Genomic DNA, 14,960 nt, shown 5'->3' with positions numbered 1-14,960 from the left:
AGCTACAGCTGCAGGGTTGGTGTTGTTTTTAGTAGGTCCCTTTCAGCCAGATGTTGACTGTCATGTTTCAATCTGGAAAGCTTTCATTCAGGTAGCTTGTCTCCCAAATTTGTAACAGATTGAAACAATCATTTCAGTCTCAAATCTCAAGGAATTTGAACATGAGGGATTTAATTTTATATAAAGTTTTGTCATTAACAAGTATTCTTTTTATGTCATTACATAAAGAACAGAGAGAATAGAAGCTGAATAAACAAGAAAAAGCATAAATGAGAGGAGGAAAAAGAACAGTGAAGAGAACCATTAGGAGCATAGCAAACTACATTTTCTTTCTAGATTTAAAGATTGAGTCATAAAAAGTTGCTCATATCTGCATCTCAAAAGAATGCAAATGCCACTTCAATTTCATGGGAAAAATAAGTTAAGGATACCAGGCTGCCTTTGAAAAGCTTGTTTTGATCCTAAGCCAAATGGTCAAATGAATGGATTAAATTTTAAATTGCCAATCTTCAGAAAGATGCGATATGGAACATATTTAGGATTTAGCCCTTTAATTTAACATTATACACACTAAAAATGTCCTCATCAATTATTGACTGCCTGTTATTAAAACAGAGGCTTCACTTCAATCTGGGGAAGACAGAATACTATTTGTTTTTAGAAGTACATTTCCTACCTCTTTCAATTACAACACAGTGTGGCATTCAGGAAAGGGGTCATTTCCAAAATTGGTCTCTGAGCCGGTAAGCACTTTTGTCCCATGTGCATCAGCCAGCCCACAACCCGTAGTTTAGAATTCAAATAAAATGTAGTCAGTGGAGCATATCGCCAAGAAAATAAATGGCGTAAGAAACATGTAAGAGCTGACTCTTAAAATAATAGAGTCTCAAATCTCCTTTTTGTCGCATTTTCCGCAATTTTGTAAGTATTTAGTAGCAGTTATGAGTGTGCCACAAGGCCAGGCCTAAGGAAATACGGCTTAGGTTAAACTATTCTTTTTGTCCTCTTTTTTCTCAGTCCCCCGATATGCCTTGCCTTAGAGGTGACATCAGATTCCTAGGAATATATAAATGCTTTGATCATGACTGCTGTCCTGCCTGGAGCAAAAAGCTTCTTCAAAAGTCCCCCACCACCACTCATTTCCACACATCAGTATTCCATCCATCTGTCATATACCATTTCTTCCCTGAAGTCTTTCTTGACCATGCGCATGCGCGCACACACATACACACTTTGATGACTCATTATTCTGAAAGGAGATTCAGAGTGTGTGAAATAATCAAAGGAAGTGGAGGCTAACCCCAAAGGGAAAGAGGGTATGTCAAGGGAAGGGGTCAACGAAGACTTCAGGGAAGAAGTGTGGACAATTTGATGTTGGCTTCCCTATTATAGTATGGAGGATCTTCATCCATGTGTTTAGTACACATTTATTGATTTTATTGAAGGGTGACTTTGAAGAAAAGAGAAGATTCACCAAAAAGCATGGGGGAGGAGGGAGGTCTGTTCTCTCCACACTGCCTTGTTCATTTCATTACCAAGGGAGTCCTTCCCATAGTGCAGGGGTCCTGCATGGTACACAGTTGGCACTCAATAATGCATGCATGTGAAAGGACACAAGGGTAAAAATGACACCATTTCTGCCCTTGAAGTTTCTAGTTAGGGAGGAAGCAGTTACTGTCACTAACTAGATCACTGTGTTGTCAGGGGCACAATGGAAGAATGTCTTAACCTCCACGGGATTCAGGAGGGATTTCTTGGATATAACACCTAAGCTAGAGCTCGAGAGACCATCAGAAGTTACCCGATGGGGGTAAAGTACAGCACAATGACAGTAGTTAACAACGCTGTATATTGTATATTTGAAAGTTGCTAAGGGAGTAGATCTTAAAAATTCTCCTCGCAAGAAAAGAACTTGGTAACTGGTTGAGGAGATCTATTTTAACTAAATGTATTGTGGTGATCTTTCATTTCCCAGTCTATACATATATCACATCGTTATATTGGACACCTTCAAGTTGTGCCAGGTTAAATGGGCCAAGTATATTTCAATAAAACTGGACAAAAGAATATGAGGGTAAGAGTTCACCAAAGGAATAAGGGTGTCACTGGCAGAAGAAGCAAGTGAGAGAAGGCCTGGAGATACAGAATCGACTGCCTTGGGAGGCTGTGAGTGGAAGTTTGGCTGGTATACAGGAGATGGGTTAGGAAAGGGGTAGAATATGAGCTTAGTGGGATGAGTGATGGCTGTTTTATAAAGGGCCTTCAGTGCTAAGCCAAGCCATATTCTAAAAGCCGTGTGAAGCGATTGAAGGATTTTATAGAGGAACTGTATAATCAGAACGTTGTCTTTTAGAAAGACCTCTCTGTGGCACACTCTCGGAGTTGATTCCAGAACCGAGTCTAGAGAGACCTAATGCCGTAATTGGTGGAAGGGTGAAGGGTTGGAAGAACACAGGGGTTGTTGAGTGGTAGGATGTGGGAGGGGTGTAGGCAGATGTGAGGAGGAGGGAGAGGGAAAAGACCAGGTGACCCACAGCTTCCAGGCTTGAGCAGCTGGGTAGGTGGAGGCCATTCATGGAGAGAAAGGGGTAGCAGATTTAGAGGCCCCAGCAGAGAATTCAGCTTTGGAGCTATTAAGTTTACGGTACCTATTGGATATCTCTAAGGAAATGTTCAGGGAACAGTTGAAGATGGGGAATAGAGTTCTGGAGCTGGGCTTGTCTAAATGATAGTTGAAGTGTGTTAGAGGGGCAAAAGGAGCCAGGTGCGAGGGGCTTAATGAATCTCTTATGTATCCGAACTTCAAACACTTCTGGTAGTGGCTTACTATCTCTCTGAGGCCCAGCACCTGCTGATGGTATGGGATCTCCAAAGGGAACAGTTGACACCAATTACCCTTTTGATACCTCCTTAGAATTATTGACTTTACCATGCTGTTTTTGTAGAGAAAACGTTTAAAGCTTAGCAGCCAAGAAAGAAATTGTGATGGTTAATTTGGACTCAGTGACTTAAGTAGATATTAACATCAGTAAAATCATACTAGTATAATTAGTCCTAATTTTATATGAACTATTACTCTGAGCATTCCTATAATTGCTCCTTACAGTCTGTAAGGATTAGATACAGGTAGTAAGTATAGATCTTGATCTGGATATAGGGAGATTTGCGCATCTAGGGCTACCAGGCCAAATATAGACATGTAAATGAAACATTGTTTTTCTTCCAATCTGGTATTCGTAACAGTAACAGCTTACAAACACTTGTGCGTCGTACCTTCCTAAGTGACTAAAATAGACTAATTCATTTGATATTCAGGAAAACCCTATAACATAGAGACTGTTATTATTCTATTCCCATTTTACAGATATGGAAACTGAGGTGTCAAATAGATCAGTCAATTGCTCAAGGTTGCACAAATCCTGGGTTCAGGATTTTAACCAGGGAGTGTGGCTCTAGAGTCTGTGCTAGTAACATGTCTTTATGCTTTATCTAATAGATGAAACAATATCTAAATGAATTTAAAATGCAAATCCTGGTCTTACAAGCTATAAAGGACGTTGTGCATTTCATCAATTACACATGGGCAATTAGAGCTTGTATCTAGTCAGGGCTGGGGACAGCCATAGGCACTCTTGCAGATTAATGATCAAAGAAGAGGAGTTGATGGCCCAGAGAAGGATAAAGCTTTCATTCACCCTCAAGAAATGCCCTGAACCAAGGCAGCCATTTTTTTCTTTCTTTTTTTTTTTGATACTGTGCACTGTAATGGGGCAGCTATAAAAGGGTCATTAGATCTTTCCTTTGTATTTAAAAGCATGCAGATATGTCCAATTTGCAGCATGTAACAGAGATCTGTGCTCATAATTACTCTCTCAGAGGTCTGGAGTTTGCCTAGTTTACCCCCTCCCCACCCTTAATACATGTGGGGCTGCCCCTTTCTGCTCTTCCCTAGGTATTCAGAGACCCCTTGGGATGCTTACAAGCATCCTGCGGCAGGCAGGGAGCACGTAGGCATCCACAGATGGTATCTTGCTTGGTACAGACAGGATCGATACCCCCCTGGGCACTCTTGGTAGGGGCAGGGTGACCCACCAGAACCAGCCCTGGCTTCAGGTGCTACAAGGGTCTCACTCGCCCAAAGGGTGGGCATTTGCTGCACAGAGTTAGACCCAACCAAGGTCCTAGGCACGCAGACAGTGCCTCTGGGAGGTTTCTCTCTGAGTCATCATCAAGCACTCGTCATCCTTTATTGAACAGTTGCTGGGACAGGTTCCAAGCACCCAGCTTACTGACTCCTCCTCCGGCCTCTATCTTGGGAGTTTACAAAATGGGTTCTGGTGTGTGTGGCAGGGCAGCCTCAGCCATGTCTATGATCCACGTACTGAAACTCTCCAGATTCGAGTTTCTTGGCTTTCATTCTGATGATTCAAACATCAAGGGAAAGGGTCCTCATCAGCTGAGAGTGATACCAGCAGTATAGTTGTTTTAGCCGTCTTGTACACCTGGACTCCAGACTGCTTTGTGATGGCACAGTATCCTTGTCATTCTCTTAGGCATATTTCCTGGAAACTGAGTGAAGTTTCAGCTTTAAGGTCCTCTTTGCATGAGCCTATACCCAGGCCCCAGCAGGGCCCTGACAATGTGTTTCACAGGGTCATATATCTTTTTGTAAAATTTATAAAACCTATCTCTTATGAATTTTTTGTCCTCATTAAAAAATATTCCATTTTGGTACCTCCTTTGTATTATTTTGCCCAAAGAGGGTGTCCCACATTATCAAAGCTTTAAGCTCCACAGAGCTGAAGTTGACCCCCATTCAAGGATCATTCCAGTTTGTAACCCCTGTGCATTTTCTTGGCTTAGAGGAGTTTTGGGGCATTTGTCTTTCCAGTTCTAAATGTGTGGATGGCACCACAGTGAAATCAGGGAAATGGAGACTTCCTTCACTAGAATGGAGTGAACGTGAGCTCTCGCATTGGAAATGTTACCCAGCCACCGTGGGCTTTAAGGGTGGGAACGAAAGGACAGACTGGGACACAGACCATGAAAAGCGTTCTGCTGAGAGAAGCAGGTGATGAGGTTTTAGGGCAAAGTGGGTCCTTTTAGAGTTTGGAGCTGAGTTTTAGATCTTTGTCTCTCACAAAGACTCCACTGAGAAAGGAGAAAGGCTTTTGTGCCTTTACCAGCTAATTCTCTTCTCCCAAAGCAGTCACATGATACAAGGTCTGTCCACTTCTTTTATCAGTGAAGAAGGGGTGAGAGCCTCCTTTTCATCGTGATTTTCTATTTAGGTAACATCAGGACCACAAAAGAAACAAAGCATGATTTCATACCAATCTGCCTGGCCTGAGAAATCCTGACAGGTTAAAAATCCAGATGTACAAATCCCCCTCTGCACTCCTACTATCCCTTTCACTGAAGCAGTCTGCATTATGGCAGATTAACAACAGCAGTCCTTCTGACAGGAGGCCCTCCCAAGCGGCCTGCAAAATCCAGTATGATCCCTAAACATGAGATTTGCCCAGGACTTGTCAGTGGAACCCATTGAGAGGTGGTAAACTGAAATGAATTGTCTCATTCCTCAGCAAGTTCTGGGAGGTATTATCTGCCCGATGAGAGCCCTGTGATTTTGAGAGAAGCTGAATTTCTCATAAGATAATTTATACCCAAAGGGACAGTAAGTGAGAAAACTGAAGCATACATAAAGGCATACAGCACCGTTTGGAATGCGGATGAAGGCAGCATCGGGCTTCCCTAGCAGTGGGATCTTTAAGGATAGCATTCTTCCTTCAGATTGACAAAGCTGGCTTTCTTACTCTCATTTTTCAGACTGCTCACTTGTCTGCATGTTCTCAGTGACACATCATCTAAACGACTTGAGCTTACTGGTTCTGGTTTTGCTAACCTGGTAGTCGAGTGACTTTGTGGAGGTCATTAACTTCCAGATGATTCATGTGTTATTCAAAGACAATAACAATCTCAACTCTCCCTCAGACGGTCTGTCCAGAAAAGTGAGCATTCAGTGACATAACAAAATTGTTTATGTGCAGCCAGTCTGGTTTGGAGTTAAATGGAAGGCAATATTTTAGTATTCTAATATTCTTTCTACAAAATACCCTGGGGTTTTGTATCAGCCAATCGAGTAGAATACATTGAGCACTTCCTAAGTCTTCCTAAGTTTACAAAACAACGGTTGCTTCCATCTTTTAAAAAGATTTTATTTATTCACTTGTCAGAGAGGGAGAGGGAGAGAGAGCACAAGCAGGGGGAGAGGCAGAGGGAGAAGCAGTCTCCCAGCTGAGCAAGGATCCCGATGCAGGACTCGATCCCAGGACCCTGGGATCATGACCTGAGCCGAAGGCAGACGCTTAACCAACTGAGCCACCCGGGCATCCCAGTCGCTTCCATTTTGTTAGGAAACTATAATGGTTCACCTGCGTAATTTCTGAGGACAGTGTTCTTCACATCACTGGAGCTTCTTGGTGAAGACTCTGGACAGATCCACCTGCCTGGTTTTAAGGCCAGGCTCATGTTTACCCTCAGGACGCTGAGAGGATTATATCTCTGGTGAGGAATGCCGTATCGTGTTAGCTTTGAGAGAGATTAGAAGCAAAATGTTGGCCCACCCATGGCCCATGTTGAAGACCCCATGAGAAGCTTTTCCGATTTTCAAGAAGGCATCCTGTCAGAAGGACTATTATTGTAAATCTTTCATAATGTAGACTCCTCATGTGAAAAGAGTAACTAGACCTTCTTGGCTCCAATTTATGTTTCTACCCTTGTCTTCCTCTTTTATTTCTATACTCAGTTTCTATTTTATTTTGTTCTTATATGTCTTCATAAGCCATGTTTGAATCTTTTTAAAAACGTGGGGCACGGGGTGCCTGGGTGGCTCAGCCAGTTAAGCATCTGCCTTCAGCTCAGGTCACAATCCCAGGGTCCTGGATCGAGTCCCAAGTCTGGCTCCCTGCTCAGCGAGGAGTTGGCTTCTCTCTCTGCCTTCCACTTGCCCTGCTTGTGCTCATGCTCTATCTCTCTGTCAAAATAATAATAATAATAATAATAATAATAATACACAAATAAACAAATAATAATAACAGAGATGAAGTTAAGAAGATTAAAGGAAAACTGCAGGGAGCTTCTCCAAGTAAAAAAATGCACACTTTCATTTGTAGCAGACCATCCATTTGGGTCTCCACAATTTCCAGACTGCTCAAGAAAAGCAAATACATTCAAAGTGAGGGAATTTAAAATCCCAAAGTGTTCATGTCTGAGACTGAGTTACCCCCCTTTCTTGTTCCACCCCCCCCCCCACATATATGTTGTATATACACACCTGTCTTGCACAAGCCACTCTGGAATGAGCCAATATCCACTTACCACTCACCTGGAAAAAAATGGTAGAACTGCATCGGCTGGCTCTATTAAAACCATCTGATTCCGAGTTTGATTTGGTCCCTTAGTGCTACATAACTGCCTGCATTAGTGTCCTAGGCTGCTCTCACAAACTACCACAAACTGAGAGCCTAAAGTCACAGCAGTTTATTACCTCACAGTTCTGGAGGCTAGAACACCAAAATCAAGGTGTCAGCCGGCTGTGCTCCCTCTGAAACCAGGAGAGGACTCTTTCCTCATCTCTTCTTAGCTAGTGGTAGTTGCAATCTGCCGGCAATCTTTGGCCTTCCTTGACTTATAGAAGCATCCCTTCAATCCTCTGTCTTCACATGATACTTTCCTTATGTCTCTCTGTCTTCCCGTGGCTGTCTTCTTATGAGGACAACAGGCATCTTGGATTAGGGGCTCCACTCCAGTATGACCCCCTCTTAACAAGCTACATCTTTAGTGACCCTGTTTCCTGATGAGGTCATATTCTGAGGTACTGGGGACTTCAGCTTAGCCTTGGGTGGGGGGGGCATAATTCAACCCATTACACTGTTCTTTGACTCATCCACATTTACTCTCCTTACCTCTAGCTCCTCAAGCCCTCAGTCTCCCTTTACCTTCCACTTCCCTGTGATGAGAAAGCCATTCAGTTTTACTTGTTCCATTTCCAAACTCCTCCATCCTGACCTATCAGCTCCTCTCTCACAGGAAGAAATGCCTGCAAGTCTTCCTAGAGCCTCCTCTTCTTGTCCCCACCATCTACTACTTCCTCTCTCTCCTGTCTCCTCTCTTTCCTTCATCATAGTTTCATTTCGTCAACCAGTGTCTCTCCACACTACTAAAAATCTTGGGATCTGACTTCCCGTGTATTTGTCACCCCAGCTCCCTCTTTCTTGTTGCCAAGCTATCTTTCTCCACCTTTCCCCCTCCACTCACCCCTCAATCCATAATAATCCATATTTCACCTCCACATCCGTTCAAATAGCTCTCAGGAGGATCACCAGTGGTCTCCCACTGGCCAAGACCATCTTCATCCTCTTCATCATCCCTGCAGCATTCAGTGATGATCACCACTCTTTCTCAAGTGATAGCTCTTCTTTGATTTCCATTATGTTGTATTCTTAAGATTCTCACTAGACCTTTTGTCTTCAACCCAAGCCAACTAAATCCTTACTTTCTCGGAGATGTTATGGTACCACAGTTCTCCAAGGATGGTCTACAGACTCCTACAAGTTCCCAAGATCATTCTCCAAGAGGTCAAAACCATTTCCATAATAAGACTAAGACACTGATGGTTAAAACTGCTGGTACTTGGGTGCAAGTCAGTGCAGGCGCAGCAAACTGTACCAGTATTACTTGTATTCCTCACAGCCACACACTCACAATTAAAAAAAAAAAAGGGGAAAAGAAAGTAAGAAAGAAAAATACCAATTTTCCTTAATGGCCCCGAGGAAGCCATAGAATTTATTAATTGTATTAACTCTGTATCCTTGAGCATATACCTTTTTAATAATCTGAATAACAAAATGGGAAGAACACATAAAGTATACTTCTGCAGCATCCCAAAATAAAACATATCACTTGAGGAAACACTGGAGGCTGTTCTAAGCTGAACTAGACATTTAGTTTTCTCACGGAACACCATTTTTACTTGGAAGAACAACTAACAACCAAACTGTAGTTATGCAGACTTAGGTATTTGGCAGACATTGTCCCAAAAATGAATGAATGGGCGTGTCACTCCAAGGAAAGTAACTGGCAGTGTTTGTCGCCAATGATTAGGAAAGAGGGATGCCTGGGTGGCTCAGTCGGTTAAGTGTCTGCCTTCAGCTCAGTTCATGATCCCAGGGTCCTGGGATCAAGTCCCACATCAGGCTCCTTGCTCAGTGGGGAGCCTGCTTCTCCCTCTGCCTGCCACTCCCCCTGCTTTTGCTCTCTCTCTCTCTGACAAATAAATAAAATCTTTAAAAAAAAAAAAAAAGGAAAGAACTTTCAAGCTAAAAGTAGAATTTTGGAAAACTTATATTAACAACATGAATCTGACAGCTTTCTAATTTCTAAGGACTTTTTAATAATATAGGTGATAATATTAATGAATGTGATTTTTTTATACTGTGTAATGAAACATGTCAACATTTGGAAAAGCTGCATAACTCAAGGAACCACAATTTTTCAAGTGACCAACGTACGCCATTTCAGAATTGTGCATGGGTGAAAAAAACCATTAAAGGTGCAAAATAGATAAATAGATCTTAATATAATCCAATAAAAATGTTACTTGAGTATAGCTTCAGATGTAACATTGTAATATACTTTAAGAAACTGCCACTTGTTGAGTTTTGATGAAGTATCAAGAAAGGCTATTCACAAGGAATTTCAAAGAAATATTTGAAAGGCTATTAAGTTACTCCTCCCTTTTCCAACCCTATATTTGGGTGAGGCCAGCTTTGGGTCACACCCTTCAGACAAAACAGCATAGTGTAACAGATTGAACATAGGAACAAATGGGAGATTTCAGGTCTCTTCTATTAAATCAGAAATTAAAGAGATTTGCTGATCTCACTAAAGATGCCGATCTCACTAAATTCTCTCTTGTTTTGGAAAACAGTTATTTTTCATAAAAATATTATTTTAACATAGAATGGGCTTATTATTGTTACTTTATATATATTTATAAATGTATATTTTTAAAAGCTTCTAGTACAGTAAACACTGGTAGATGAAACCCACATAAACAAAAGTTCTTTAGGATTCTTCATAATTTTTAAGTGTGTAGCGAGGTCTGGAGACCAGAATTTGAGATAACTGCTATGGAACTTTATTCAGACCAACGATTACAAAGAGAACTTACTGTTGAGGAAACGAGGAATTTATTGGGTTTGTGGGTACCAGACTAGAGGAAACAGGCAGCCAGAAGACAATGAAGTATCACTGTGTGTCTGGGGGAAACCTGAACATCGGAAGCGTAGATTTGCTGTACAGGCAGCTGAGAGACCCTTGTGGCTGGCTCTGTTCAGGACGCTGTGTTGCCTAAGGGTAGGTTGCTGTGCTGCACCTGCCTCTAACCAATTTTGTCTCGTGTTCTGTTGCCTCTGCCAGTGAAATGTTTATCATGTCACTAATGGAAGAAAAGAGAGTTGGCTGATGAATCCCCAATTCTTGGCCAGCTGTCACCTCCTGCCACTGCAAATTCCCAAAGACTTGTGCAGAGAGGACAAACCAAGAAAATGTTAGTCGATGGTGATGATGATGATCACTGTAGAGTTTGTGAAAACCCTGGCCCCTGAGCTCTGGGCTGCACCCCAGGTTTGGTGAAAGACCTCTTTTGATTATCAGCCTAAGCCCCAAACAAGGGCTATCAAAGAGGTTCTTGTCACTTGCCAACTCTAGCTTGATGCAGTAGCTGCCTGGGGCCCTCTTTTGAGGATCAGTGGAGAAAACAATTGCATTCAGTTATTGACATCTGCCAAAGCCTCCCAAGGAGTGGGCACATAGGCCATTCAGTGTCAGCCCTCCCCTAAGCCCAAAGCCAGGACTCTGAATTTTTTTTTCCCTTATCCAAGCTCTTGAGGCCAAAGAGCTCTGAACGACTGAGATGTGAGGCATAAAGAAGAAATATAAAATGCAAACAAGGGATTAGAGTCAAAGGAAAAGAACACCTCCCCTCCAAGGCTGGTCTCCAGGCCCACACTCAGGCCCTGGGGAGAGGGTAGGGAAGTGAAATTGGCAGTGGGAAAATATAGAGCTACAAAGACCCAAGAATATTGTCCTAAGAAATATGAATATTTCTCTATAGAAATAAGAGCTTTTAATCCCTTCATTCCCTTCATTCCTGAAAATTCCCCAAATTAATGAAATCATCAACCGTGATATGACCAGCTGAGAGTACTGTCATTGTGAGGAACCAGAAAGCATTGTATATACCAGGACTCCTATTCAGGAAAACACAACACTGTTGGGAAATAATTCCTTAATGAGCCCTCTTGGAGTGGTGGTGGAGGCCTCAGCCCCAGGGGTTGGCTGATCCCAAGGCTTGAGAAATGAGGGAAAAACTGCCTAAGGAGTAGAAAAGAAAAGATTCTTGTTTTGTTCTTGAGAGGGAAAGGGGAGTAAGAATAAGAAAAGGGGAGAAAGAACCCCTCAAATCTCCAGGAATGTCATGAAACTTAAAAAAAAAAAAAAATCTTGCTCTGAATGTATCATTTGTGGTTCTGGACTGGATAGATAGGATATAAAGAGAAAGAAACAGGAGTTAAAAACGGGAAGAACAAACGGCATGCCCTGGGGAATCTCAAAAATGGGCCAAGCATTTGGAAGGGTCACAGGCCGTGGTCTTTAGGGTCTAAGACATGTTCATCTGGGTGCCCAACAGACAAGGAGGCCTTCTCTAACATCTGGGTGGTTCTTCCTCTGCAATTCCAGAGGTCAGTGATGTTCCAGCCCCCCATCATGTTGCTGATTCTGCTAGATGTGGTCACATACGAGCCTTGGGTCAGTTTATTGCTCCCCATCTCTGACTCCTGCTACAGCACTTCTCTCTTTGTCTCAGTCCAGCAGTGTTAATTCTTTATAGAGTGGAAAGCATCTCCATATTCAGGGTCACAAGGACTTTGGCCTCATGGAAGCTCTGCCACTAACTGCCCATGTGACATGGTGGGTCCTTGTCTCTTCAGACTTCAGGATCCTGATCCGTAAAATGACAGAGGTGAGGAAGGAAAAGGTTAATATCGCTTAGGTCCCTTACAAATCAAAATTCAGTGAATCTTGCTGCTCCTTGGTGCATCTTCGTTCCTACTTATACTCACACTTGTGATACACCTTTCATTGTAGAAATAAAAGAATGGGGGTTTGTTGGTTTGTTTGTTTAAATAGAAGTTATTTACTTGGTAGCAATTTTCTCCACTGAGAACATAATTTAGTTTAACATGCACTGGTTTTGCTACTTAGAACGAGAACTTTTTTAAAGCTAAAAGGAACCAGACAGATGGTGTTTATATGTATATAAATACATATTTTTAATTTTATATTTACATATAAATGTATACTTTTTAAAAAAAATGAATATATATTTGTATGTTTTATGTATATGTGTGTGTATATATGTGTGTGTATATGTGTGTGTATATATAGATAGATAGATAGATAATTCTCTGATTCTCCTTTTATGCCTTTCCCCAGCCTTTTGGGCATTCTCTTATTTGTGTCCATGTCTGCCTCTCCCAATAGATTGTTAGACCATTGAGAGTCAGAATATAATGATACTCATCTCTGTATCCTCCTAAAGCCTAGAGACCATGCCTTATGTAAAGTGAGCATTTAATAGAGATTTGTTTGGTTGAATTGAAATTGTACCAAATCAAAATTTTTAAATGATTGCTTTGTACTGTAATAGGTTTGGTTATGCTGTTGGAATAACGTAATCTCCAGATCTCAGTGGTTTAATGCAATAGAGATTTGTTTGTTGTTTTTTGGTTTGGGGGTTTTTTTTGTTGGTTTTTTTTTTTTTTTGCCAAAACAAAGTCAACTATAGGATGGGTGAAAGATATTTCTGCCCCACAGAGGCCACTCAGGGACCGAGGCTGAGGAGAATCCTGCTTCCAAATGGTATACCATCTGGCATACATGGCATCTTCAGAGAAAGAGATAAAACAAATTCTTAAGTGCTTTTTCTTGCCTTCTGCACACATTTCATGAACCAGGACTAATCACATGGCACCATCGAACTAGCGCCACCAAGACTGATAATCGCTAATAATATCTATCACATACGGTACTCGATAGCTCTAATATTTCAGCAATAACAGACTTCTCTGAGAATCTTCTGACAACTATGATCCCTCTCCCCAGAAAAAAAATATATATACACACAGAAACTTATTCAACACTTCTGCATAATTTTCAGGTTTTTTTATGCATTTCAAACCTCGTTGACTGTTCCTCTACAGATCTCAGGACGCAGGCTATGAATCCTTCCACTGAATCCACAAGCATGTTTAACACCTGGTAACAGACCAACAGATGAAAAAAAAAGACATAACTAAGACGAAATCAGAGAGGGAGACAAACCATAAGAGACTCTTAACTATAGGAAACAAACTGAGGGTTGCTGGAGGGGAGGTGGCTGGGGTGGGTGGGGTAAGTGGGTGATGGGCAATAAGGAGGGCACGGGATGGAATGAGCCCTGGGTGTGTATGCAACTGGTGAATCGCTGACCTCTACATCTGAAACTAATAATACACTATACGTTAATTAATTGATTTTAAATTAAAAAAATACATTACTAGTGTTCTGTTTTATGTTGAGAACAGCCTATTCATTTACTTAGTTATTTACTTAGTTAATTTGTGTCAGATCAGGCATCATGCAAGATACATGACCAGTGGATTTTCCTCTCTCTTTTTTTTTTTTTTTTCTTAATCAGGAAAAATTTGAGGGTCTGTTTCGGACTTACGATGACTGCGTGACGTTCCAGCTGTTTAAGAGTTTCAGACGTGTCCGAATAAACTTCAGCAATCCCAAATCTGCAGCCCGAGCCAGGATAGAGCTTCATGAAACCCAGTTCAGAGGGAAAAAATTAAAACTCTACTTTGCACAGGTAAGGTAATTCTTCCTCTACACTATCTTTTGCTTTTTTTTTTTTTAATATTATATTTGTTTATTTGACAGAGAGAGACACAGTGAGAGAGGGAACACAGGAGGGGGAGTGGGAAAGGGAGAAGCAGGCTTCCCACAGAGCAGGGAGCCCGATGCGGGGCTCGATCCCAGGACCCTGGGATCATGACCTGAGCCGAAGGCAGACACCTAACGACTGAGCCACCCAGGCACCCCAATTATCTTTTGCTTTTTAAAAAATGTAAATGGAGCCCTTTCTACTTTCAGGCTGGTTTGTAGTCTATAATTAGTTCACAAAGAAATAAACCTACACCATGGATTCCCAGGCAGGGACATCACAGAGGTTTAGAAAGCAGACTCTGAGGGCTGACAGCCTGGGCTCTCACCTGGGCAAGTTGCATACTCTCAGTGGGCCTCAGTTTCCTCACCTGTAAAAGTAGGAGGATGATACAAACCCCAGACTGTTGCTGGGAGGATTAGATGAACTATTATTGTGTGTTCAAGTGCCTGGCATTTGGTAAATGCACAGTAAACACCAGCTGGTGGTTGTAGTAAGAATGGTCTATTCACAACTACTCCTAAACTTCCTAGCAGGGTTATGATAAAATTTCAGTTATATCCTAGTTTTAGTGGACTGTATACCTTTCCAATGACTCCTATTCATGAGAAAGCATGACAAACATATGGAAATCAATTTTGTGTTTTATTTCATCCAGAAATAAATACTAGCTTTCCAAAAGGGAATGGGCAGTTCTTGGCAACACTCATAAGTCCACAGCAATAGAAAGTCAATGTCCTAGGGGCGCCTAGGGGCTCAGTCGGTTAAGCCTCTGCCTTTGGCTCAGATCATGAGCCCAGGGTCCTAGGATTGAGTCCCGCATCAGGCTCCCTGCTTGTGCTTGCTCTCTCTCTCTCTCTGACAAATAAATAAATAAAATCTTAAAAAAAAAGAAAAAGAAAAAGAA

At 41.8% G+C, this 14,960-nt stretch overlaps 1 protein-coding gene across 5 annotated transcripts in view; it reads left to right on the top strand.

The window, feature by feature from the left end:
- RCAN2 (regulator of calcineurin 2) overlaps positions 1-14,960 on the top strand; it is a 266,517-nt gene that overhangs the window by 226,748 nt on the left and 24,809 nt on the right. For all 5 annotated transcript variants that reach the window (XM_064597680.1, XM_064597678.1, XM_064597682.1 and 2 more), the window contains one exon: positions 13,805-13,978. In XM_064597680.1, the coding sequence (XP_064453750.1) occupies positions 13,805-13,978 (174 nt within the window). The remainder of the gene's footprint in view (positions 1-13,804; positions 13,979-14,960) is intronic.

This window comes from Mirounga angustirostris, unplaced genomic scaffold (assembly GCF_029215605.1).
Source record: "Mirounga angustirostris isolate CCGP_5_RB_7025 unplaced genomic scaffold, mMirAng1.0.hap1 SCAF_8, whole genome shotgun sequence".
Lineage (NCBI taxonomy): Eukaryota > Metazoa > Chordata > Mammalia > Carnivora > Phocidae > Mirounga > Mirounga angustirostris.
The sequence above is the reverse complement of the archived record's forward strand: the minus strand, read 5'-3'. Positions and strand labels throughout refer to the sequence as shown.